The sequence below is a fragment of the Phoenix dactylifera genome, chromosome 2 (genome assembly GCF_009389715.1).
Source record: "Phoenix dactylifera cultivar Barhee BC4 chromosome 2, palm_55x_up_171113_PBpolish2nd_filt_p, whole genome shotgun sequence".
Lineage (NCBI taxonomy): Eukaryota > Viridiplantae > Streptophyta > Magnoliopsida > Arecales > Arecaceae > Phoenix > Phoenix dactylifera.
The window spans coordinates 25,336,692-25,364,302 of record NC_052393.1 but is presented as its reverse complement, the minus strand read 5'-3'; the positions used below and the strand labels follow the sequence as shown (position 1 = coordinate 25,364,302).

The following is a 27,611-nucleotide window of genomic DNA, read 5'->3' as shown; positions in this document are numbered from 1 at the left end:
TATTTAACATAACATATTAATATATTATGATATAATGTAATATAATATTATATTTATAGCATAATAAATAATAAAGGTATAAAATATTATAATTATTAGTGTAAATTAATTTTTCACCCTCTTGTATATTTTCAGATGGAGCCTAAAAGTGCTTTTTCGGAAAGCTTCAAAATGAAGCTTCTCTCAAAAAGCTGTTTTTAGCTTTCTGGAAAAGCTAAAACAGTCTTCCGAAATTTTTACCAAACACCCCTATTTCATCTAAAATGCTTTTGGAAAACTAAAAAGTATTTTTTGACCCTCCAAAAGCTCCCCAAATTGAGCCTAAGAGTGACCCACCGTGATGTTGGGTAATGGAAGACTTGGTCCCTTTGTGCACTTTCAACCCAGTTCTTTTCTCATGAAAACTAAGGCCCTGTTTGGGGGAGCTTTTGGAGGGCCAGAAAGCACTTTCTGGCCCTCCAAAAGTACTTTTAGATGAAAAACTGTGTTTGGTAAATTTTTCAAAAAGCTGTTTTAGCTTTTGGGGGAAGCTGAAAACAGCTTTTGGGAGGAAGCTCCAATTTGGAGCTTTTGGGAGGAAGCTGTTTCAGCTTTTTCGGAAAGCTATATTTTTGACAAAAATACCCATATTAAAATAACATAATTACATAGTTTGTCCCTTTATAAACCTAAAAATCTGCTGGAGCCAAGAACCTTAGCCGTCAGACTCCCTTCCGTAAGAAAAAAGGTATTTTTCTTTTCAATTTTTGTATGCATCTCTTGAACCACATTTTAGAAGAAAAAATTTTTAATCCTTTTCCATACCTTCCAAAATCAATCTATTGTTTTTTTTATTATCAACCTCGCGGCCCACGCTGAGGTCCTCCTCGAGCGTGGACCACGAAGAAGAGCCTCTGGACCGCGAAAAATTATTTTATAAAAAATTATGGAAAATTATTATGGGAAATTATTTTATACTAATAATTATAATATTTTATACCTTTATTTTTGTATTATACTATAAATATAATATCATAATACATTAATATGTTATGTTAAATAATTTAATATTATGTTATATTATGAAAAATTATTTTATACTAATAATTATAATATTTTATACCTTTATTTTTGTATTATACTATAAATATAATATCATATTATATTATATCATAATACATTAATATGTTATGTTAAATAATTTAATATTATGTTATATTATGAAAAATTATTTTATACTAATAATTATAATATTTTATACCTTTATTTTTGTATTATACTATAAATATAATATCATATTATATTATATCATAATACATTAATATGTTATGTTAAATAATTTAATATTATGTTATATTATGAAAAAATAATTGATACTAATAATTATAATATTTTATACCTTTATTATTGTATTATAATATAAATATTATATTATATTACATTACATTATAATACAATAATATGTTATTTTAAATAATTTAATATTATGTTATATTATGAGAAATTAATTTATACTAATAATTATAATATTTTATACTTTTATTATTGTATTATACTATAAATATAATATATATTACATTATATCATAATACATTAATATGTTATGTTAAATAATTTAACATTATGTTATATTACCAAATATTAATTTACTCTAATAATTATATTACTATTATGCTATATTAACATAATATTATTTTATATTGCAATAATATTATACTATATCGTATATTTATGTATTAATTTATGTTATGTTTTATTATGTTCTGTTGTATAATACTATGCAATATCCTTTATGGTAATTTTGTTATACAAAAGTACTTTCTCAGTTTGTTTACCAAACACAAAACAAAGTACCACAACACTTTACGAATGTAGTTACCAAACAGCAAACAGCTTTTTATAACAGCTCTACTTCAGACAGCTCTACCTCCAACAGCTCTACTTCTAACAGCTCTACTGCCAACAGCTCCCCCAAACAGGGCCTAAGACAAATCTTGCATAAACACATTTCTTCAGCTCTCCACAACTTTATGAAATCATCACCAGCTACCTCACAAGATTGAAATTCTCTAGCGACATGAAGTGGTCCATCTAAGCAATTGGCTCATCAAACATCAGTCCCACTTTGCACTGACCGACCCCAGCTGAATGCCTAAATTGCTCTATAAAACAGAAACAAGAATAGATGTCTTGTGTGATTCAGTAGTAGAAGGGGGGGGAAATAACAAAATTGGATGTGGCTTCAAAATCTTTCATGCCCATGCTGCTGCTGCTATCTTTTATATTTCTCCGGCTCATCAAACTCGATGAGGATGATGGAACTATGCTAGTATCCATCACCCAAAGTCCGAGAGGGAAGCTCTTCTTGGCTTTGTAAGAGGATTCAACCAAGCAGAATATATGTTCTTCTCTTGGGAGTTGCCTGCGGATGGGATAAAAACAGGAGAGGGCATGTTGTCAAGCTAGAGCTTTTCTGGTTTAAGATCTCCAGTGGTAAGAAGATCCACATTTGCTCGGTCTTCAGCCACCTGAATTACTTGGATCCAAGCGGGAACAATATTTGGAGGATTTTTAGAAGGAAGAAAAAGTATTAGAAAACTTGACTAAAATTATTAGAAAATTCTAATCTCTCTAAATTGAAAAATTGACTAAAATTATTAGAAAATTATATCTCTCTAAATTTAACGGCCATACAATGGTTTAGAAGTAAATAGCTGGAACTTCTTCAACAACACAAGCTTGTTCTACCGTCAGCCATACCTTTCTCAGCTGTCATTGTTTTTGAGTGATTCAAGATGCATGAAAAATCAATTCGATGAGTATTATTTGCATCATCAATTATTTTACCTGTGGAGGGGTTGAGGAGGATGGATTCAAATCGTATCATGTTATCATGTATTACAACACAAGCTTCCATAGAGTACTCTTGGAAAATTAATTGAGAATGAGTAGTTTGGTGCAGCCCCTGCCAATTTCAGTTTTTTTTCTTAAAAGATCTTCTTGATCATCTGCACTTCCTTGAAGCTGCTATTATGAGGACCCATACAGACTTGTGTTTAGTCTCACATCAATTATTCACTGGATAAATCTTAAATACTTATACACGATCAAAAAAACTCAGATAATAACTTCCGGCTAGCCATTTTGAGAAGTTCCTAAATTGTTATAACTAGTATCAGAGCAGACCCAGCTCATAACCTATGTAGACTAGAAGATACTGCAACACGGATCATTGGGACTAACCACAGACTAATTATGGTGTTTGTAATTAGATTTAAATGAATTTGAATTCTTAGCCTGATGAGAACATCAGGATTTAAACGGAAGGAGTATGTGAGGATCTATACGGACGTGTATTTAGTTCCACATCGGTTATTTACTATGTAGATCTTGTGTATTTATGCAAGATCAAAAAATCCAAATAATACCTTCCAGCTAGCCATTTTAGGTGAGATCCTGAATTGTTACAGTATAACCTTTAAAAACACTAGAATAGGTCATGTGCATCTTCAGTTTATTGAAAGATAATCATTAAGATAATCATTTGACAGCATTCCTCAAGCAAACTAAAACAAACTGGAGGTTCAGTGGTGTGATTGCTGATCTGCGATCCCTCTCAGTGGGGTCTAGGAATTGTTCCTTTCTACAATTGTTTTATCTGGGCATCAGCATACCAGTTTGATTGCAAGAACAAGTCGGAACCTGCATAATTTCTCATAAACAGAACGAGTTCCATAAGATGTGTCTAATGTAACATAATTGACAAACTCCAGATCATGTTATAAGATAACAAGTAACAAAATTTATTTAGATCATAGCATCTTTCAGAACTTGCCTCCCAAAGCCCTATTCAAGGTATACTAAGAAAAATGAGAGGCAGAAACCAAAAAAGAGAAAAAATCATTTGAATAGGGATTGTCAAATCTCATAAAAATGCCCGCTTCATTTCTCTTGAACAAGAGGGCTATAGATAGGGTACCACATGTTGCGAGATACAAACTTCGCTATCTCCTCCTGAAACAAATTAGAAAGGGAAATTTACTTGACCATCTTGAGTGAGAGTCAAAATTTTCTGGTCAGTCTTGTTCTTGTAATCAACTAAATAAAAATATTAAAATAGAAAAAGCATATTTTTGTAATACCTTTGACATGTGTGCCAGCTCTTTAAGACCTACATCACCATGTCCTTCAGCAAGATCTTCAGCAACAGCTGCATGAACAACAGCAGCTCCAACTTGTGTTGTGATATGCCTTATCCTGCATGGTGTGCTCAATTTTTAAACTTCTACACTGGCTTTTATATGTTACTCTTTACAAATTAAAGGTGTGATAATTTATTGCAGACACGTATTTCTCTGCTGGAATAAACTACAATATTGGCCTTTTATCTATTAAAAAAAAGAAAATATATTGCTTTGTACAGCTTAAAGTGTGATAATTTAGGCTCAGTTATGTCATTTGACATCTGATTTCAAGCAGAATTCCTTATTCAGCTCCATGATTAATGCACAGGCATGCAACACATGGATAGCATGCAGCGTAACCAGAAAGCTGAGTAAAAGTTAATGGGCTGATAAAAGGGAGCCAAAAGGAAGAATTCTTGAAGATCAGAAGAGGGAAAAAATTGTACAATCTTTAAGAAATTGGGATACTGCCAATCAACTTGCTCAAGATTTTCATATCATGAATGAAGATGAAGTTGGAGCTCTTGCTCAAACTAAATGCTTAACAACCAAAACCTCTATCAATAAAGTTCCCTTTTGAAACCGGTGATCCATCCAAGCTATCATTGTATGTTACACATACATGTATCAGTTGATTTTAATATACAGCGGCTTTTTATCCTACTAAATGGAATGCGTATATCAGTTGATTTTTTTGCTTTTGTTGGTATTTTATCTAACCAAAAAATATAGGTTATGTAGTTCTGTTTTGTCAAGCTAATAAAAGAATGTTCCTATTATATATATATAATTTCAAATGGACGGTCTGCAGGTAATGTATTCCAGGTTGCTATTTACATGATACATAACAACATTATCTAATCATAAAAGTTCAAAGATTTTCTGTGTCAACTAAATAAAATAGAAAGAAAGAAAATGGATTGGAAAAAGGAAAAAAAAAACCACAACAGTAGTAGTTGTGACAGCAAAGCTTCTCATGACATTAAGAGAATTACCTAGATATAGAAGGGAAGAGGATTCCTTTTTGGATATCTTCATCCGTGATGTATGATGCAAGACTGCCCAACAACATTTACGTTAGAAACTTCAGAAAATGCCAGAGCAGAATAAGTAAACTGAATTCTAGATATAAATTGGGGTAAATAATATAAATGCCAGAACTCAAAAACTTTTATGGTAAATTGCACGATTTAAGTATGAGTATGCATCAAACCAAATAATAACCTTGAAGATATTAGATGTGCAAAATATATAAATCACATGATTGCATATCAACCTCGTTTATTCAGTTGGTGTTTATTGTAAGGAATACTGTCTTTTACAAGTGGAGAATGGGTCATTTTTACCTTACTGCTTAATTTCATTTATTTCTTTAAAAAATTTCCCAAAGAAGGGGGAGCAATCAAAACGATTGCTTAAGATGCTCATCTACTGCTAATTTCTATACTTAAGTTCCCATCCCCTCCTCACGTCAATATCTTTACCAGACACAGTCAACAGAGCAATGTCAAAATGCAAAAAGTAGTTATTTGCTCGAAAATTTGTCAAAGTTGAACAAGACATTCGACTTTGGGCACAGATATGGGATGCAGATACAGCATATCCATAAGGCATCAGTAGTTATTATAATAACATAGTTCATGCTCCAAGCAATGACGTCAACATCCACAAACTTTATTTTGTCATCATTCAAATAGATAGACAACAATTCATGCTGCAATTACTAACAAGAAAATGATAGACCCTAAATTTAATTATCCATCATCAAAAGGTCAACTTTAATCAAAGAAAGAAAAAGGAAAGCCCTCCTTATTGCTGGGCTATTCACAGTCTCCTGAATGTACCAGGTAATATTCAAAGCTGTTTTTAACTTTAAAAAATACATTTCTAAAAACAAGTACCCAGAACTTACCCTAGCCATATCAGCAAATGTTAGTTTCCAATATTTATTAGATATGGACACAGCATGCAGTTTGAAGCATTCATGCATTCTAGAACAAATGAGGAAGAGTTTGATTTCTCATATCAAGGGCATCATACAATGTTCTGGTGATCTCATTTCAGACAGCACCAATCCAGCTGGTGAATGAATTCCACTTAAACTTTGTATTCCAGCCATGTCCTACCACGGGACCAACAAAGGACAATCTGATTTGATATTCAACCTCTCTTTTCCTACCTCTTTTCCATCTTTCCTCCATGCTCTCTCCCAAATCTTTATTTGTAAAGTTAGTCTTATTTGTCATCCCTCATAGTGACTCATCAAGTTGTTTGGGAATTATGCGATATCATACAGATGATTTCTACATGATCTTACTATTATGCTATATCATCCCTACATGATTTCTTTCTCACACCACTTAACCTGTCTTTTATTTTTCTTTTTCTTCTCCAATGAAATTTTCATTCATTAATAAAGGAGTAAATAATATAGGGATGAAGAGGATATACAACAGAGGGGGAGGGGAGCAGCGGTGGCACAATTGTGGATTGCCACCATAGATAAATTAGGTAGCTCTCAATTGCCACCAATAACTGCACCCAATCGATAACTTGCTCAGTACTGAGAGTAAAGAAACAATTTTGAATCACTAAACCTAATTGACAATGAAAACTTGATGAAACCTGATTGACTTTTTTATAATAGGCCTTATATGAGTGGATAATTTGGAGCTCATTCTTTTCAAATTGTTTCATCCTATCTGTTTCTCATCCTCAACAGAATTCATTATTTGAGATAGGGATTTTGACATATCAGTCCCTCTTTTCAAGCCCAATCTCAAAACAGTCCCTTTTTCCTTTAAAAAGACGGAAGACATGAGTCTTGCTAAACTGGACAAAACAATTCTTGTTGTTCGACCCAAGACCAAGTCTGTCATCCATCTATCACATTATTAATATTTCTTATGCTATGATAAACAAATTCTCAGGAGGATGAAACATGTCTCAACTCTTTATTTGATATTATAGCAATAAAGTAAGATTATAATATCATATAATATAAGATGTTAAAGGAGTTAGTCATTAGTTGGCTAGCAAGGATTATTTTGGATATTGCAGATTTTCATCTTAGTTGTAGCATTTCCTTTTCCAGAGTTCCAACAGAGTTTAAGTTAAATCACATATCCCAACATTTCATCTTGTTTCTAGCATGCGCACTGCCTCTATTGTAGTATACAACTATTTCTGTGATACTAGCTGCCCCAGCAAGGATTCAAACCTAGCCCCCCTCACCACTGGACTAGGGTGTCTTACCAGTGGACAAGTGAAGATTTTGAGCTTTCTATCAAATTTGGAAAGAAGATTAGTCTTAAACTTTCTGATCAATCACAGCATACCATTCAGCTGCAGCTTGAAGCATGCCATCTGAAATATGGCGAGCACCTGAAAGAAGAGCTCCTAAACCAATTCTAAACATGTAAAACTTGCATCAGTAGAACCATATTGACAATTTTTATGACAGTTAATTATACAAGAAAGACCAATACATACCCAGGAAATAAATACATGTTATTTGCTTGGTTGGCATATCCTATCTTCCCATTTCCTGATTACAGATACACGAAAAAATAAGCATTTAAACATTATCCGCACAGTCATGCAGTCTGAAGATGAAGAAAAAAGTGAAGTGCTAACCCAAAGTAACATTTTCAAAAGGGCTTCCACTAGCAAATATTACATTTTCTCCAGCATAGTTGAATGCATCCTCAGCAGTGCATTCAGCTGTTACACAAAAAGACAGAGAAGGTAAGTCTTCAGACTCATAACATAAAAAGAATTTATTATCACAGTGCTTCTTAACGAAGTAGTCAGACTTGAGAAAGACAACCATTCATTGTAGGATTTGACATAGCAAATATTGCAGGGCGTGAGGAATCAGATTCTCTCATAGCCTTAAGCACCTGGCAGAAAAGTATTTAAATAAGATATTTATTAATCATTTTATTAACTGCATCAATTGATTCGCAAGGAAACTCCATCATGAATTGACTACAATGTTGGCCGCATAGTATCTGTGCAATGTGCAGTCTAACAACATTACATGGATAATGTGCGGGCCAAGAGTTGATAACAAGCCTATAGGTTGAATGGTGCAGTACATTCTGAAAGATTGATAATAGAAAATATGCTTTCAGATTTAAAAGTAAAAATATCGACTGGGAAAGATCATAAGACTAATTTTCTCGATACTGAGTGACCACTCATGCAATTTTGTTTGTCAAGTCCTCAGAACTTACAGATCATAAATTAAGTCCTAGAATCCTTTATCCATGATGAGGATGTTTATTTTGATGACATCAGGAGTTACAGCTTCAGCTGAGTCAAGTATGTCACGTTGTCAACCAGCATTGAAGGCCTTGTGAGCAAACAAAACATTAGGTGGATGTGATGGTTCCATAGACTTGTATCATCATTTTAGCAATTTCAGTTTCAAAAGCATTAAGCAGATGAAGAAAAGTCCATTTAACTTGATTCTCGGAGCTGAAGGAAGATTCAACTTAAGTGCTTCTATTCTAATATTGCTGAGTTTTACGTGGGTCTGTAGGTAAATGTGATGACTCTCATGAAGTAATCCCAGAGCAAACATGCCAAATTGTAGTGATGAGGAATTTGTTACCTTAATTCTTATTGAAATTCTGAGAAAACATGATGCTAAGTGGTTCACATTGTTAAAAGAGTAAATTTAATCCTAGGCGCATATCACAGACCAATATCTTATTTCATCCATATCTCTCATATTTGGGAGTGGATATCATGTGATTGTTGCCATTCCAGAACATTTTTTATTTATCCATATTAAGTTCCTATTTCGTGATACATGAATCTACATCTAAAAGAGTCACATTGTATTCAATGTGGGTCAATGTAGGTAATGACATCATTCAGGGGGCACTCTTGGAATGCATGGAATCCTTTGTTAACTCTGGGTAAGCCCTATGAAAATTTCATAATTCTTTCTACATTTGGATTACCTGGGGCTGCTAGGAAGAATAACTTCACATCTGTTGTCATTGATTGGTTTTTAGAATGTTATTTTGCAATATCTTGCTAAAAGATAGGGGTACAAACAATCTGTCCAAGCCAAGTATTCAGGCTGCTCGAGCCCGGTTAGGCACACAAGGAAGCTCCTCGAACTTGGATTGAGCTTGAGCTGAGCTTGACATATCATATTCAGGCTCGGCTAATATATGAGCTTCGTTTAGTTTTTGTCATCCACCCCTCTTCAGGCTCGGCATGCTCGTTTATAAGGCAAGCTTGACAAACTATTATATTTCAGCTCATTTTTTGATTTCAACAAGCCCAAACCAAGATGCAGTCGGCCGAGCCCAAGCGCAGCTTGGACCATCTGTAGCCCTATTAAAAAACTTCATGAATTCATGCATCCCATCATGGCATGCTGTACCGGTCGGTACCGGACGTCCTGTACTGATATCGGTGGGTATCGATACTGGTACGCTAATGTCGGTACACTTAGCGTATCACGTACAATACTGTACCGTACCAACAGTCGGTACGCCTATCTAGTGCGGCATCAGTATAGGGTCTAGTACCAGTACGGCGAACCTTACATCTCATAAAGTTGAATCATATTTCACAATTATTAGCAGTCTGAAAGGAAAAATCTAGGTTGCCTATGTTTGATAAGAACATCAAGATCAAACCACCTTTGGAGTACCTTATTGTCAAACTTAGGGTTTCAAATCAATGGAGCACATCACTCTCGAAAACATGGAATTGATAATGGGCCAAACTAAAATTTGGGCTATATAGGTAAGATAGGAAACTGGCTGAAGTAGCATTGAATTAATATAACTGAAACTTGAAAGCATGATTAAAAGGCAAGGGATGTTTGTGAAAAGATCTACTTGGACATGGTACACTGATTACACCAGCATGCGCCTTTCTTAGAGAAAATGCCAACTTTACCCTTCTATTCAAATATTTCTAGATACAAAATATGTTTTATTCCATAATAATTGGAAATAATGTTTTAATTAACAAATTGTGATTTGGATAAGTAGCTTTATTTTCTAGATCTTTCATCATAACAGCAACCAACTATCATTACAATTATTGCTTATCTTTAAAATATTATTTTATTAATTTTATGCTGTGATGAGTCTTTATCTGTCTGTGCATTTGTGCATATGCATACTGCCTCCAACCCAATCCTCAAACCCCCAAGAAAACAGATCCTTATGATATGTGAAGGAGCCCAAGACTCATCTCAAAGCTCTATCTCTTCACCACTAGTGTTGTAGTAAACTGCCCTTGTAACAGAAAACAATCCAAAGCAAACTCATGGTAAAGTAAGTTACTATGAGCTCTAAGGTAACCAGCTTCTCTTAGATTTTAATAAGCACCCAATGAATCAAGAAAAGCTAAGGTTGTCGTACAGCATTCTGAAATTTAGTTTCCATTTTTTGTAGCAAAACATGCGAAATAAAGATACCTCCTACTTACCTCCTCATTGTGAATAGTAATGATATGCTCAACTTACCTCCTCATTAAAGATACCTCCAACTCCAGACAATCCTAAAATTACTTGCGGCTTCACTTTTTCAACCTGATGAATATTGATATATGACCATTATAACTTATTCTTGCAATGCAAATAAGAGCATTAGATGCATACTTTGGCATGATATCATAATTAATGTATGTAAGGAGATTTTATACAACAGTGAAGTCTCTATTTTAGCTGTTGACAGGTAGTGAATTTTTTTGGTCATTATTATACATTTAAAGATGACAAGACTTGGCAAGATCAAGTTAAACGAAGTTTAAAAGGAAAAAAAAAAATCAAGCACTTACCACTTCTAGGAGAGTAGCCCCCTCTCGAAGGCCCTCAACCTCTCCTGGACCAAAGCCTCGAGCAAACGGAGCAGCTGCAGGATCAATGTCCTTTCTATCTTTCGTGATAAGACCCTACAGTGGCCAAGGCATATGTTAAAGCTATATTTTCTTATGCCTGCCCTTACCATATCTTACAAGGAATGTAGCCATAACTAAAGGAGTCAATTTTGACATCACAGAACATTAGATATTTAACATAATTAGATCATCACACAAGCAATGCACATGGTTTACTTAATCAGGAGCATTTGATCCATAATCCATCAATCAAGATAAATTGTAATTACGATAAACATACTCCCCATTTTAGTTTAGGTACTCTTGGATATTTATCTATTGAGATTGTATGTGGAGGACATATTTACTAAACGAGTGTATTTGTAATGAGATTCAGGTAACTCATGATACTCACGATGATTGGACTGCTACTTAAAGTCCAGTACACCTTTTTTTTTCTTTTCGATTTTTTTCTTCTCTTGGACTCTTCTAATTACTGGTTTCCTAGTAAAAGTCCAAAACACCTTTCTTTCCTTTTTGAATTTTTTCTTCCCTTTGACTCTTATTCTTGGGCATCCAACAGACATCCGAGAGAGTTTGTGTTATACTATAGTATAGATGTACCTGATAACCTCCTCGAATACAATATAAAGAGATTTGGATAAGTCATATTGCTCAAATGCCAATTATATGATCATAAACTGTCATATGCACAATTTTATATGCCAGGTAAAATAGTAGGCATTTATTATATTCAAAATCCTTTGGAGAAACATGGCTATCATCCCAGAGTTCATGACTGAAGGAGAAAGGACAGTATAAAGAAGATAAAGATGTGCTATGAAATTCCTGAATGTCAAGCATTTCTAACTAGGAAAACTTTTCTTTGCAGTATAACAAAGAAGCAGAGGAAGATGAGCACATAGTACAAAAACAGAATAAGGTTAGGTGCGGTTGTAGGTTTATACGTGTCATTGTGGATTTTGCAATAGTTAGATCAAAAAACAATACATCAAATAATGCAAGAATTAAACATTCAGCACACCTAGCAGTTGGATATGAATAAATTACTCTCTATTTTCGAAGTCAATCAAAGATTTATAAGTATATATCAAGGTCGGAGGAACCGATACCGGGCACCATACCAGTTTTCCGGCAGAACGAGTTGATACGGGCCACGCCAGGCCCATACCAAGAGAGGAAAATGCCGAAGCCGGAGAAGGAGAAGAGAAAGAGAGAGCGAGCGGGGGAGGGAGGAGGGACAACAAGTGGCAGCGGACGCCAGCGAAGGGCTACGGGGGCCGGCAGAGACCTTGGGGGGGGGGGGGGGGCAAACACCGGCGGAGGACCGCAGGGGGGCGGTGGAGGCCAAGGACGCGGCCGCGGCTAAAAAATTTGAAATTTTTTAAGTGAAGTCGGTTCAAAATAGGGGACGCGGCCGCAGCCTCCGCCGCTCCCCACCCCCCGCGTCCGCCGCTGCTTGTTCTCCCTCCCTCCCCCGCTCGCTCTCTCTTTCTCTTCTCTTTCTCCAGCTCCGACAGCGAGCTGTTTTCAATGGTAAACCGTACCGGTGGCTCGGAACAAAACCATTTTGAGATAAAACCATAGTAACTGGCACTCAGTAGCTTAGTCTTTTGTTTATGTGGGGAATGATGATACATCCAGAAGAAACATATTGGAAGAGTAATTCCTATTTCACATGGTAAATGCCTACTGAATTTGAAGTATCTTGAATATTGATGAATACTGTTGTAAAGCAGAGTATTAAATCAAAAACCAGATCAAAGTTAAAGAAATAGCCACAAGAATAGGACCACACATCTTTATCAAGCAGCCAGAACTGATTGTTTGCCTCCATATTTTCACTGCTTCCAAGCATTCTTGCAGCAGCCTGTTTTAACATGCTGAGCACCCCTATCCCTGCACTGGATAAAGAAAGAAGAATTAGAAAATGCAGAGCAAGAACCCTGTCATACATGCAAACTCCAAAAGCTCCAGGCAAACATTAGAATCCACATTACATGTTACATACTTCATAAAGAAGCATACAATCTAGTTAAGGTACCTTCCAGCTCCAACTACTACAATCTTCTGCTTTACAAAGTCCTTCAAAGGTCGACCTTGTGCTCTTACAGCTCCAAGTAATCCAGCTAGTGCAACACCAGCTGTTCCCTGTTAATTAAATTAGAGCATTGGAATGAATATTTGATTGATGTACCTAAGCTCTTAAGACTAACATTTCAGAATTACAAAAGATAACAAACTGAGAGTTATGGAGATATAACCTGTATGTCATCATTAAACATGCAAAATTTTTTACGATATCGCTGCAGAGTTTCAAATGCCCACTTCATTTGGAAGTCTTCAAACTGAAAGGTTTACATTCTTATCATGCAATAATCCATAATTAAATATGGCACATAAAATATATCCTTTTATAAGCACTGGTACCTGCACAACTGCCTTTGGCCAACGTGCAAATGCAGCTTCCATGAATTCATCAACAATGGATAAATATTCATCTCCTTCAAGCCTAGGTTGTCGTAGTCCTAAATCTAAGGAGATAATCATGGGCAGGAAATCAAAATTCGTATATGAGACTCATTTTATTATAAATAATACATAATGCATCCAGTAGATTTATATAAAAAAGTGTGAGTCAACAATACTTAGTGTCAGATAACACTTGTTGACATTATGTGATGATAGGATGCAGCAATTTTGAAGAATAAGTTTTTTCCTTGGCAATAGGAACTTTGTGAACTCCAGAAATAACTCTAAAAAGTTCTCTTGAGTGAAGCACCAATCCGTGTCTGGTCTTATAAATCTTAGCTAATAAGATTTACTATTGACTCAGAAAAATTCTTAGGAAAATAAGAAGTTGAATAGTTTATTCCAGCAAAAGAATGTAATATGGCAATATCTTACTTGGGGCTATGAGCATTCTAACAAGGGCTGCGAACATAAATACACACATAATGATTACATTACAGATAGGTTCTTTTACAGCATCCTACTTAGGGCTACCAGGGGGCAGGGTTGGACCAGAGAATGGCACACCCCAAATCCAATTCATAATTGAATCTGACAAAAAAAATTGAAACAAAGCCAACCCATTTCAAAATCTGGGTCAGATCAGGTTTAAGATATATAACTATTATGTAACACCTAAGCATCATCAACAACCCATTACATAAAATTAAATTGACAAGCATATAATCAACAACACAAATTGGTGACTAACTACATTAAAGTCATGAAAAGCAAATTATTCTCTTATATTGAAAGAGGGTGAGTGATATAGGGGTTCTAGTTTTCGGTCAGTTCAGATTCAGATGATCCAATCAGATTACCTAATGATCTAAATTTAAACCATTTATGAAACTGGTCATATTCTCTATCCAAGCCTCCTCCAAATAACATCAATTTTGATTGGGCCAGATTATTTTCCAGTCATTTTTGGATCAGAAGCAGAAGCAGGTCAATCCAATCCTTTTGCAGCCCTGACCCTACTATTATCAGACATCTTGGGAAAATAATAAGGAGATTATCAAAAAAGTTTTTTTAAAAAAAAAGTTGCATTTGTAATTATCAAACAATTTTTCCCCTTTAAAGTTGTCAATTTACTTGGCAATTTGTTGCCAGTTTTTTTTAAAATAAAAATTGCACAACTGATAGTGGATTGACCTATGGCAGTGAACTCCACCTAGGTGGACAGGCATGCATGGCCTAGGAAGCAAATTGCTCTGCACTGTTGTGCTGAGATATATAGAAAGAAATTGATCCACATGTCAATGTGCACTCCTAAAATGTAGTATGGAGTATCGAAGTCTCAAAGCTCTCATTTAGGGCATACCTTAGCCATAAATTGTCTTCTAGTTGCTCCACATAGATTACACTTCAAGCTTACGTTTTCCTTTCTTTTTCTCTTAGTCAGATTATTTTCTTAATAATATCATTATGTGCTTAATTTTTCAGGTCATAACTTTAATCTCCCAACATTTGTTCTTCAACAAAATTCCTGACTCTTCAAAGATAGATAAATACTTGGGTTCTTGATAAAAAAGCTTAATTCTAACTACAGCAACAAGAATAACTGTGATATGAAGTTATACTTATCCCTGATTCAGCTGCTAACACTAGTAATTACAATTTTCAATTTAGTGCTCAAATGCATCGCAACTGTGGCAACATTCGTATAAAGAGAACTCAGAATTGGACTATTGCCCGAGAACATAAACACTTAACATTAAGAAAGTAACTATCGGGATTTTCTGTATCAAAAAAACTATCGGGACTTGCAACATATATCAAGTTGATCTGAACAGGGATCAACATATAAATTTTATGCAATCTGCAAATAACACATGATGAGTGAAATAAGTGCTCAATTAATAAAAGAGTTCCTTACTACAGCTATTTCACTCTCCAAATATTTTTGGGCATAAATTTAAGGCCTGGTTGGAAATCATTAATTATATATGTAATTCTCCATTTTTGGCATGCCAAGTGTTCAAAGTTTCACCTGCTGATTAGCATCAAGTTTTTACTGTATTCATTATACGGCCTGCTGTATTTATTTGTTAGTGGGCTAAATCTGGTCTTATTTCGCATTGGAAATAATAGTTACGATAGTAAGTCTTCAGGAGGTTTGGAAAATGATGGTAAGTACTGGTCTTGTATTGGTATGATATGTACAGTGATGTGCCCCTATATCTATACATGGTTTGCTGATACAGGATGGTACAGCATAATATCTACAGCGGTACATACCATGGTACGGAGTGGCAATGGGTGGTACATACCATGGTACTGCCGGTTTTTCAAATCTTAGTCTTCACAAACGGATTTTCAAATCTTAGTCTTCTGCGGTATGTAATTCTCCATATTTGGCATGCCAAATGTTCAAAGCTTCACCTGTCGATTAGCATCAAGTTTTTACTGTATTCATTATACGGCCTGCTGTATTTATTTGTTAGTGGGCTAAATCTGGTCTTATTTTGCATTGGAAATAATGGTTACAATAGTAAGTCTTCCGGGGGTTTGGAAAATGATGGTGCGTACTGGTCTTGATTGGTATGATATGTACAGTGGTGTGCCCCTGTATCTATACATGGTTTGCTGATACAGGATGGTACAGCATAATATCTACAGCGGTATGTACCATGGTACGGAGTGGCAATGGGTGGTATATACCATGGTACAGCCGGGTTTTCAAATCTTAGTCTTCACAAACAACCGACAAACATGGGATGACATAAAAATTTCTTCGCAAACTATGAGTCAGAACTACAATAGAAACAATCGATCTCACATAGGATTACTAAGAGGTAACAATTTCTGTGGCACCCATTTGCTGCAATCAGAGAGAAAAAGTGAAAATTTGTGACCAAATAATGTGAGGTTTGTTGGTCATGGAAGTACTTGGCATGCCACAGGCATGCAGCCAAATTCACTAGCAATCTAGCACATGTAAGATGGGGCAGATAGATATGCATACATCGGATTTATTTTCAATTAGAACTTTTCTAAACTTCTGCCAATAAGGCCCTTAAGTGTTGCTTTATGCAAATAAACAGTAACAACTAGAACCAACAAATAACACCATACAATAAAATATCAAGACACATATGCTGGTTGATTACTATGCAATGTACTATTAAACATAACTATGCATAGTTTTACACCCTAGCAATGTGTTGGTACAGAAAGATACATTAAATTGCCAAAGTACACTATAATTGTTGGCAAATCACATAGTAAAATGAAAAGTAGACAAGCCATGATTGGATATCAATGTATTATATCCTAGATAATGAGTAATTCTTAGTGTTTTAAAATATCATACATGAGATCCCATATGCAGTTGCATAAGCTTATGTGGTCTCCTAACAACTATAGATGATTGGGTTGCCAAGAAGACGATCATGCAGCAGAATAGCATTATGCAGCTGCCATATACATCCTATTTATTATTGTGCGACTGTATATATGGCCCTTCTAGCATTATGTTACAACTTATGTCGCCACTCCTGGGCAAACCCGTGGAAACAAGGCAGGTCCAAGCTAATGGTTAGATTGGAAACGGATTTCAAGCAGAGTTGGGCACATGTATATTGATAATATCAATATAATTAATTATGCTATAACTAGTTCTAATGAGAACTAAATACTTAGGAGCAAGCACTAATTGCTACAAGGTGTTGTTATTAATATTGCTGTAATTTAAAAAAAAATATTTCTTTTATTATTATCGTATTTAATATAATACTAGCTGCATATAGACCTGCATGTGCGTCCCACATAATGCATATCGTTATGCAGTTCCTGGACCACCCATATACCACAGCTGCTCTTTTAAAACATTGGTTATTCCTTTAAAACACTAATAGAACTTCCAATTAAAGAAGCTTTTATAGACTGGCAAGAGAAACGCAATTCAAAATTTAACCTGAACCCATGTGTTTCAATCGAGTGATTCTAAATTTATGCTATCCCAGGTGTATATTTTCATTGAACCCAAATTCACCTAAACTAAAGTTTTAAATGTGAATTTGAGTTAGCATATAATTTTCAATTTCTGAACATGCACATGTATTTTCCAGAAAACTATTTCTTCCAAAATTTTTAATAATATTTGCTCAAAAATAATATTGTAAATTCAATTGTAAGTATATTTTTTTATTAGGGTCATTAATCAGCCCCTACTCAACATTTATTTAAAAATCAAACTGAGCAGATGTCATTTCTTGGGCTTTTCTCCAAAATTATGATATTGTTGGGGAGTATTTTGGGTTCACTACAAGCCCATACCAACTGACTCGGTTGATCCCTATGGAAGCACCCATGAACCATTCCAACCTACACCTCGCACCAAACATATTTTATACAACACCTCAAGTAACATTCTTTCCTGCTTATCTGTGTATCTACCACCTAGATTATGTAATCTGTCTCATATGGTAATATCTTGCTGTATTTCCACTTCTTTTTGTTCCATTCCTCTATATATATATGGACTCTCTTCCAGGAAGCCTTACAAGTTCATACATGCAGTTATTAACTACAAGATGTAAAAATTATAGTTTTATCCTCATGTTTTATAATCTTCAAACAGGAGTGTTGGTACTCTTACGTACAAAGATCATCTTCAAGAAGCTTTTGATTGTTGGTTCCAACATCAAGCATAACAGGAAGTATCTGCAGGAAATCATAAAATTGATCAGGCAACAGGAAAAATGAAGGAAAATACTAATTTCCCACAATTTCAATATGGATGACGAAGGTTAGATTACAATAAGTAGAACCAGTGGCATTAGTTTATCACCGAGACCAACATGGAAATAGGGACAAAATGAATTAACTAGTAGGGGTTTCCATTCTTCTACTTGGAGAGACAGATTAGAACCATGAAACTTCAGTCCTGGTCAGCATATGCATGCTCAAAATCAAAGCCACAAAAATCTGGAGATTCAATGACCCTTCAGACAGATGAAGCAAGCTTCCAATGAAAACTTACTCTTTGTGGATTAATGCCGGCAGCTGCTACATACATGTCAAGTTTTCCAATTGGTATTCCTATACCCTGAACACCAAGGTCACCAAGGCCCAGAATACGGCTCCCATCTGTCAGCACTATCATGTCTACCTGAGGTCAATAGAGGATGATCACATGAGGAGGCACATAAAAGTTTGAACACTAAAATGGAAAGCATTACTGGAAAATACTAGGGGAAAAAAGAAGTCCATAGCAACAAAATTGGTCAAAAAGTAAATTTTTTGCTTCAATTCTTGGTTTCTGAGAATGTTCTCTAAATAAGGGATTGCAACAAATGGTTTCTTTGACACAAGCTGACAGTGGTCTGAATATGATCAACTGTCTAATGTGGCATGAAAATATGGACCATATTTACTTGGTGTCATTGAAATTATAGAAGAGAGAATTTTAATATATTTTTTTGAGAACTAGAACAGGAAGAAGTCCAGAGAATATTGGGTGAGGTGGGATTTGAACCCAGCTCACTGGTGCCTGAACCCAGATCACTGGTACCGAAACCCAGTGACTTAAACAACTGAGTCAGCGATTTGTGGAAATTAGTTGATAACCTTATTCGCCATTGGACCCATGTATTGACCACTTGATATTTTCTGACAGCAATTGAATATGCCTCAAGTAGTTAGATGGACAGGGTTCCAAAATAAATGTGTATAGAAAGCTGCTCCTGTCCAGATCGCATGAGGCAGGCAAATTCTCTTCCAATATTGGCAGGTTCAGCATAGATACCGAATGCTTGTGGAAGAAAGGGAAGGTTCATATTAGTAACATGAGTGTCAAGTGATAAGATATTTTCAGTTAGCATTGTTGGAGATGTATGAGAAACTGAGTTCCAGCAGCCAATGAAAACCTCAATGATCAAGATACATCCACTATATTTTCATCTCCTAAGGCTCTTTTGACAGACAACACACCCCTAAGCACAGAACTAAACCATGTATTATGCTGGCCAACATTACAGATTTTCCACTTTATGAAAACATCTGCAAATGAACGTAATTCCAGGCCTTCAAGATGAAAGAGATGCCTACAAGGTTTGTAACATAGGATTTTATAAGATTGTAAAAGTTTCTGTTTCAGAAGAAAATTCAGCAAGGATTCAGAACAAAATTTTGAGCATGTAGTTTATTTGCTAGTTTTGGCCTAGTCAGTTACTAAACTATGTGCCCGTAGCCATTTTAGGGACCTTTGGTGGACAGAGAGCATTTTCAAGTTCATTTCAATTTTAATCCAAGGAAACAGAACTAAGAAACGATTTGAAAACTAAAAACAGTAGGTGGTTTTAAGTTTACTTTCTATTTCGGGAATGGTTCATTGTAGGTTGTAAGTGTTGTAAGACACACCTCTTCTCAAATCTGCAGACAGTAAAAGGGATGAAGAACCTCTATTTGGCACAAAAAATTGAGGATGGATAGACACAGAGAGAGAGAGAGAGAAAGGAAGAAGAAGATGAGACCAAAGGAGAAGGGAGAGAAGAAAAAAATATTTAAAACGGCAGGTGCCTAAGAAGCACCATCCGGGCACCCAACTTAATATATTGCATCATGTTTAAGCACGAATGATGGAATCAATTTATGAATTAGTATTGAATACCGCTAAGCCGATACTTCCTATTGACTTTCTATATTTCTATCTGAGGATTATAATTACTTTTTTAGAATTTACCCTTTAACTATTAATTTTTTTTATTATTATTATTATTTTTCTGAAGAGCGGGGGGAGGGGGGTAGGTTGGGCAACAAACTCTAGGAACCTGGCTAGGTATCACTTCCTGCATTCCCAACAATCTTTTAATCATAAAAGAAAAAGAAAAGAAATAAGATAAAAAAGAATGAAAGGAGGAGCCAAAAAAAAAAAGAACTGTCTCTGGTGGCCATATTCGCTTCTCCCTATTAACAGCTGGTCACCTAATTTTCTTTTCTTTCTGTAACTTTTCCTCTTTTAGGATTTTTCCCTTTTCTTTCTTCTTTATCTTTTCCTCTTTCTCCTTTCTTCTCTCTTTTGAATATTTTCCTCGTTTTATCCTATTTCTGTTTTCCACCTTATTTTATGTCAGATAAAGGTCCCACATCTTTCTATTCTATACTGGGAATTAAGGAGGTGGCTCCCTGTTGATGTGGTTGTCTAGAATAAGCTAACTAGACGCTTACAACTTAAATATGGACCAGCACAATGAAAGGAGACTTTGATTGATCTCTTACCTCAACTATCATAGCAGAGGATACTAGAAACTTATGAGAAACCTCATCTTAAAAAAGATATTAATGCAAATAGACAGTTATTCTTGACTAAACAAACCTAAAACTAATAAACGAATTCCCGTGCTTTTCTAAATTATAATAGCTGAAAGAAGATGCAAAAGGGTTTATCAGTTATGTTTTGCCTATGACCAACAAAAGTCAATATTGCAGTCATTGTGCATGTGAAGGATTATCAACTAAAATTTCCCCCAATGCCTTCCTCTTTTTCCTTTTCTCAACCATCACAAAGTCCCTCCACAAGTTCGAAGGAAATGGTTTCCCTGGCTCCGTTTCTGAGAAAGGTATATGCATCAAAAACTTAAAAGAAAATTATGTTTTAAAACCACTCTTCTGCTTTAATGCTGTCTAGACATTCTATTGATTTCTCAATGTGGATTTTGCTCAAATTTCTTGAAGGCAAAAGCAACTTGCATCAAATATCAAAGAATAATTCAACAAATATCCGAAAATATTAAACAATCTCTAGTACCAAGAAAAAAATTTGTATAAGCTATTTGACCATTTAAATATTTGTTTAGCATATCCCAAGGCACCTGGTTAGATGACCAATTATAAGCTCTTTAGGATAATTAAAGATACCTGGTGAGATGGCCAATTATAGATCATAGACATCATCTCTCCTTTATCCTTCGCACTGAAATACATTCCACGCGGACGTCTAAACAAGCCTCCATAATTCTGACACACTAAACCCACGGTTGGAGTGTATATGATTGGAGCAAAATCTTTAATATTATCAATTAGGACCTGGGGAGACCAGATAGTTAGAACTCCTTTCAACTTTTTAAAACAACAGCTTATGGCGATAATTTATGTAATGACTTGCCTCTACAAAGCAACAAGCTCACCCTATAGTACAATGTTTCATTTCGGTCATGCAATCTGTTCAGGATCCTCCACTTTGCTAAAGATACAGCAGATGGAGGTGAACCTCGAGTGTTATGCTCCAATGAGTGATATGAATTCACTAATGGAAAAGAAAGCAATATGGTAAAATTTTGAACTTTTGAAATGCTTACTACAATAATTATCAAGCAAACTTTTACCAGAAAAAAGCATAGTAAAAAATCATGTTTTAAATGTAATGGATAAATTGGCAATATGAGCTGATAATTTAATAGCAATATCAATGAAGAGATAACCATCAAAGGAAGCAAAAGGACATTGTCAATGGAAACCAAAGTGATTATGCTCAAGTTACTGGCTTCATATATATCTTTTTTAAACACAGAAGATACAACTGGGATTTAAATCATCCAGGGAATAAATCTTGTTAGATAAATCTAGCCCCAAATGTATTCCAGTTTTGCCTGTTAGAGCATAAAAATGTTTACATTGTCAAGATTTTTAAAGATGCAAGAGAACAAATTTGGATCATTATTCAAACAGGATCTTGAGTGAGCATGTGTGTTTAATAAGCTTTCCATACTCTTCTTCTATCTTGAATTAGTGGCTTTCAGGTTAGCAAATTTTACTCCTTTTTGAGCTAGGTGCATTGTCTAACTAATTTCATGGAAGGAAAAAAGACATGAGTAGCACAAAGGGTATAATCAAATATGAAACACACATGGCATAGGATAGCTCAAAATAGGCTAAGTATCATATTGTATTGTATTCTACTAGTGGATATGCAATGCCAACATTTGTAAGGACAGTATGCCTAACGGCTTCTATAACTTCATATTAGCCTAAACCATTGTGAAATACTTTTATAAATAAGGTCAGCGGAACCATCCTAAACAACCTGGTTCGGGGCATCCCGAGCCATATCGACAATGGACCGAGATGGTTCCGGCAAAGAAACCGAGACATCGTCGCCGGAGGAGGAGAAGGAGAAGGAAAGAGAAGAAAAGAGAGAGCGAGCGGGGAAGGGAGGGGAAGGGAGGGGGAGAGGAAGGGAGGCCGTCGGAGGCCAACTCTAGTGCAGATGGCGGAGGCCGCGGCCGGACCCCTGTTTCGTTCGAAATACGGATCCGGCCGCTAAAAATTTTGCGATTTTTAAGTGAAATCAGTAAATCGCTTGCCGACTTCACTTAAAAACCGCAAAATTTTCGAACGAAACAGGAATCCGACCGCGGCCTCCGCCATATGCACCAGCATCGGCCTCCATCGTCCCTCCGCCGGCCTTCCTCGCTCTCCCTCTCCCTCCCTCCCCTGCTCGCTCTCTCTCTTTTCCTCTCTCCCACGGTCTCTTGTGTCGATACCGGCTCGACGCGGGCCCGTACCAGCTCATGCCGCCAGACAACCAGTACGGTGCCCAGTACTGGCACAACAAACCTTGTTCATAATGGTACATGCCAACAAATCGCAATAACCCGACTGTTGGCAAGTATTGTCATATTGCATGTCACATCTAAGCATGTTAGAGAAATTAGGCCACCTTTTGCTGAATTGCATATTGGCAAGTGTATCATCATTTTGTACACTGTTAGCATAAAGGTTGACTTGGCAAGATTTGATGACTGACATGTGCCAATGGGAATAGAAAGAATCAAAAAATCAACATCCTTGAAAATTTGGGGATACATTAGCATTCATTAATGCAATGAACAAGGTCTTAAGAACAAGAAGATGGAAAATGCTGGCTGAAAGGACCTGGTTGCATCAGGCAATGTAAGAATTATGGTGAGATGGAGAATCAACTAGGTCCTTTGATCTTACTTATGTGTTGGCAACTTGTGTTTTAGACTAAAATATATTATAAGCTTCAGCTAACCTGCCTTTTTGACTCAGATGATTCCATTACTGGTCCCTCTCGAGACCTTTATTATTTTATGTGGATCTTTATTATATCTTATTAGGTACAAGCTTAGAAGGTCAAGCAGGTTGTCCCCCTCCCTTGTCTTAAAGAATGGTTTTTACTTAAATAAGTTCTGGAATTGCTACGCGCCATTTAGAAAAAAGAAAAACATGAAAACTGACTTCATCAGATGTAATTAACAAAAAAGTCCTGAAAGTCGGTGTAGGCTTTCTAACGCTTTCTAATATCAGCCTTTGCAGCATAAATGCATATAGCAAATATAAGTCTTCAATGACACTTCATTAAAAAGCAAAAGAATCTGCAAGTTACTAGGAATCTCATCTAACGATTAAACTATGTGTCTAGAATCTAGATACTTTTATTCTGTCACATACCCTGAAACCACCAGATGGAAGAAATGAATCGAGAATTCAATGCATTTCATTATAAGCTTGGTTTAGCCAAAAATAGAAATAAGTTTTGTGCGCTTAGAATTTATGCACCATGAAATCTTAACTTCAGTTACAAAATAAATCTAGATAACTTCAGTTTCTCAGGTTATTTTGATGAATTAAATCCCAAAAAATAAACGAATACGTCTGCAGGTGTGTCCGCACAAAATTTTCCAGGCTGAAAGATAAACATCTCTGATTACTCAGTTGACCTAGAATGTCTAATATTTTGTTTAGTTTCCATACACGGAATGTCCAGTATTTTAATTGTTGACATAAAGCAGCTGATGTTTTTTTAATTTCTCTCTGTAACATACAAAAGAAACATATGTCCGGATATAAAAATTAAAAACAAACTCTGAGCTTGCACCTATCTGAACATAAACAAAATCTATTAAATGTGAAAATCCACATTGTGCGGACAACAGAAACCTATAAGTATTTTTTTTCTTTTAATTGATTTTGGAGTGGATCTGGATCAACAGGAAGAACATTGCATGTGTTTCTTAGCAATTCCTGCAGACAGTTAATCTCTTTCCAAGTTTTGAACACATTTATTGGACGCAAGAAAAACCGAGACACAAGTTAAAGCACAAAATTGGACATTAATAGCCACTACACTGCTTCTATAAAAACCATCAAACTCACTAAAACGTTCATATTGCTGCTCGAATGATATAACACGAGGTGGTAGGAGGCCTCGGAGTCCAAGCCGGTCCCTTTCTGTCAAAGGGAAACCAGTATCCTACATCAAAAAAAAACTTAAATAAGAAGATTGATACAATTAGATCTTGCAAATAGAATTACAAGACAACTTTGACAATTATAATAAAGCATGAAGTTTAAAAACTAGTCTTCTATAGAAATTACTAAAACCAAGTGTCCAATAAAATGAAATGTTAAGAAAATATTCACGATAATTACCTACTTAATTATAATAAAATATAATGATAGAAATAGTTATCAATAAAAAGATAAGCATTTTCCTAATAAAGTAAGATTCAAGCTACTCTCACACAAAAATCAATTCTTAGTATAATACTAAGAGGCAAAGGTGGCTCCAAGTGTTAGCATGACCTAACAGTTAAAGACCGATAGTTCCTTCATTATTGATAAGTAGTTAGAATACAATTGGGCATGATCATTACAAACAGTGCTAGCATGTAGTTGCAAGTTGTTTTTAAAAGAAAAAGAATCAAGACCCTCAGAAAAATTGAGATCAGGTTACCAATGACCTATATTATTCTATCTTCTCTTTAATATGCATGATAAAATAGGCTGTATTAAACATTTAATGCATAGTCTAGGCAACCAAACAACTTTAACAGCATGTTAAAAATTCCTTAAGATTCTTCTTGTCATACAGGAATTTATTAGAAGTGCATAAAAAGGCTAGTTCATACATGTGGCAACCAATTAGCTCCATTAGACATTGTACTACCCAAGAAATCATGATTGTAGCTGGCTGATAAAGCCCAGCATGATAGCCCATCACTATACTCACAATCAACTAAAACACTTAAGCACAAAACAAAACTAATTTTCCCATTTATGGTGGAAGTCAGTGGTTCAAATACAATAAAGGGCTCCTTCCATTAAACAGAAGATTTAGTCTTCAATTTTCAGCAGAGAACAGAGATATTTTTGTTCTAAAAAAAAGGGAAAAATGTAGCCACCTTGACAACCCACTGATAATACTGATCTATACCATAATGTTGCAGACCTCTGGACAAAAAACATACTCAAGAGAATGGGTAGTATGAGGATATTGAATATTTTACAGCACAGAGACTCTGAGTTTAGATATGATGACCAATGCAGTACGAACATGTTGGTTCTTAATAGACAAAGACTTATGTAAGTTGCAGAAAAATTAAACCGTACGCATACATCTGGCACAGGCAAACTACTTTTCTAGCTGCTTCGCAGTAACTACACCAAGATACGAGGAAAAAGAGAAAAAAAAATCCTTTTCATGCCCCCAGCCAATTCATTTATGTTTTGGTGTTGCTTAAAAAAGTTCTTTTGTGAATTTGAAGTAAAAAACATTTTTCGAAAAGATTGAATTTTGCAGCATCATCTAAATAGTGCTTCTACAAGGAGAAAAAAATCCGAAAAAAAAACAGCTCTTGGAGAAGCAAGGAGACCTAGCTTCCAGCTTCTCCTTGTCTTTTTCTTTTACAGAAGCAACGCCAACACGCCCTTAACAAGAAAAGTTTACCATAACCAATCACAGCTCATGCCTCCTAGGTCGGAACTGTACATAATTTTCATTTTCCCCGGGTACATATCAGCCATTTGTTAATAATCTAGCACGCAAAAAACATGATCATCATTATATAAGCTCAAAAACTACATTATTAAACAAAATAGTGGGTAACCGACAATCTTGTGAAATCCCCACCTTCTCTTATTAAACCCAAACACATGAAATCTACATAAGCCCCTATAAAAACCCATTTAGCTTCATTATTTTACAAACAACTCGAAATTTAAAACTCAGCTTAACAGATCTTTGAAAAAATCGGCATACTCCAACAAAACCACTCAAATCCAACAAAAAAGAATGCCCAAGAAAACCGTAAAATTCACTAAAAAAGGGGGAAAAGAAATCGAATCAAACCTTATTGAACCACGGATCGTGGAGGATATCAGTTCCGCGCTTGTGGACGATACAGGGGCCGGGGATGGATGCCGACAGCCGCCGCGTCTGCCTCAGATTCCATGCCGCGCGAGCAAGATTCCACATTTAGATCCTCCGATCGGATTTTATATACAATCTATCCAAGATCCGATCAGAGAAGAGGAGAAGGTATTGAGCGAAGCCTTCTTTCTCTCTCCCTCTCTTTTCTTCTCTCTCACCGACTGAGAGGTAGTGGCAGCGGCGACGAGGAGCCGAACTTGAAGAAAAGCATCGGTGGACAGACTCGCGGAACGGCGTAAGGTAAGTTGCTCCTCACGTTGCTTGACTAATTGGATGGATCATGATCGTTTGCGAGATCAAGATTCGCGCGCGAGACATCGGAAGGTGCGGATTAGAGCTCTCAGCCGAGACGCGAGACAATTTTGGAGCGGAATAAGTGCGGAACATTTTGAGCGGACTTCAGACAGGCACGCGAAGAAGCGGTCAGGATGGGACGGACACGTGGAGAGATACCATTGGTTGTATGTTTCCGTTTACGGGAACTGATGCGGTGCAAGACTGCAATACTGATCAGGACCTCATAATGAGGGTGAGTACGTGTACGTCATGACGGATGTATGAAACGTGTACAGATTGGACGGTGGGATTGGCTGTTCCGAGCATCACGCCATCAAGATATGTGCACGATGATGCTTTTGAGCGTTGGACTCCCGACCGCACGTGCACGGAAAAGAAGAACCAGATTCTCTTTGCATCAGCCAATATCTGGGGAAGGTCGACAGGGGGAAGTTTCTTTCCACCTTCTCCATGTGCGAATTAATCTTCTTATCAGAAATTTTGAAAGTGATATTTATGTTTTTTTTTTTTTTTTTTTTTTTTTTTGGCTAATACGGGTGTATCATACCTGACGGAAACGGATACACCCAATAAAGTCAAAAAAT

The 27,611-nt window shown here is 35.8% G+C and overlaps 1 protein-coding gene across 1 annotated transcript; it reads right to left on the bottom strand.

Moving 5' to 3' along the window:
• Positions 1-3,689: 3,689 nt before the first annotated feature.
• LOC103712115 (NAD-dependent malic enzyme 59 kDa isoform, mitochondrial) lies at positions 3,690-26,909 on the bottom strand. Its single transcript, XM_008798529.3, has 19 exons — positions 26,650-26,909; positions 24,675-24,771; positions 21,683-21,801; positions 21,414-21,581; positions 18,538-18,666; positions 18,158-18,218; positions 13,470-13,573; positions 13,304-13,387; positions 13,084-13,190; positions 12,838-12,943; positions 10,980-11,093; positions 10,666-10,731; positions 7,993-8,065; positions 7,800-7,886; positions 7,656-7,710; positions 7,502-7,573; positions 5,159-5,221; positions 4,122-4,236; positions 3,690-3,993 (listed from the first exon to the last, which is right to left on the bottom strand). The coding sequence occupies exons 1-19, from the start codon at positions 26,773-26,775 to the stop codon at positions 3,922-3,924; spliced, it is 1,818 nt and encodes a 605-aa protein (XP_008796751.2). The 5' UTR covers positions 26,776-26,909; the 3' UTR covers positions 3,690-3,921.
• Between the last annotated feature and the right edge of the window lie 702 nt (positions 26,910-27,611).

Excerpts from the sequence above, each read along its gene's own strand:
- LOC103712115 (XM_008798529.3), bottom strand. The coding sequence starts at position 26,775 with ATGTGGAATCTTGCTCGCGCGGCATGGAATCTGAGGCAGACGCGGCGG. Across the intron at positions 12,944-13,083 it reads GTAGTAGTTGGAGCTGGAAG|TGCAGGGATAGGGGTGCTCA; the intron begins GTACCTTAACTA and ends TTCTTTATCCAG. Across the intron at positions 3,994-4,121 it reads AGCTGGCACACATGTCAAAG|GAGGAGATAGCGAAGTTTGT; the intron begins GTATTACAAAAA and ends AATTTGTTTCAG.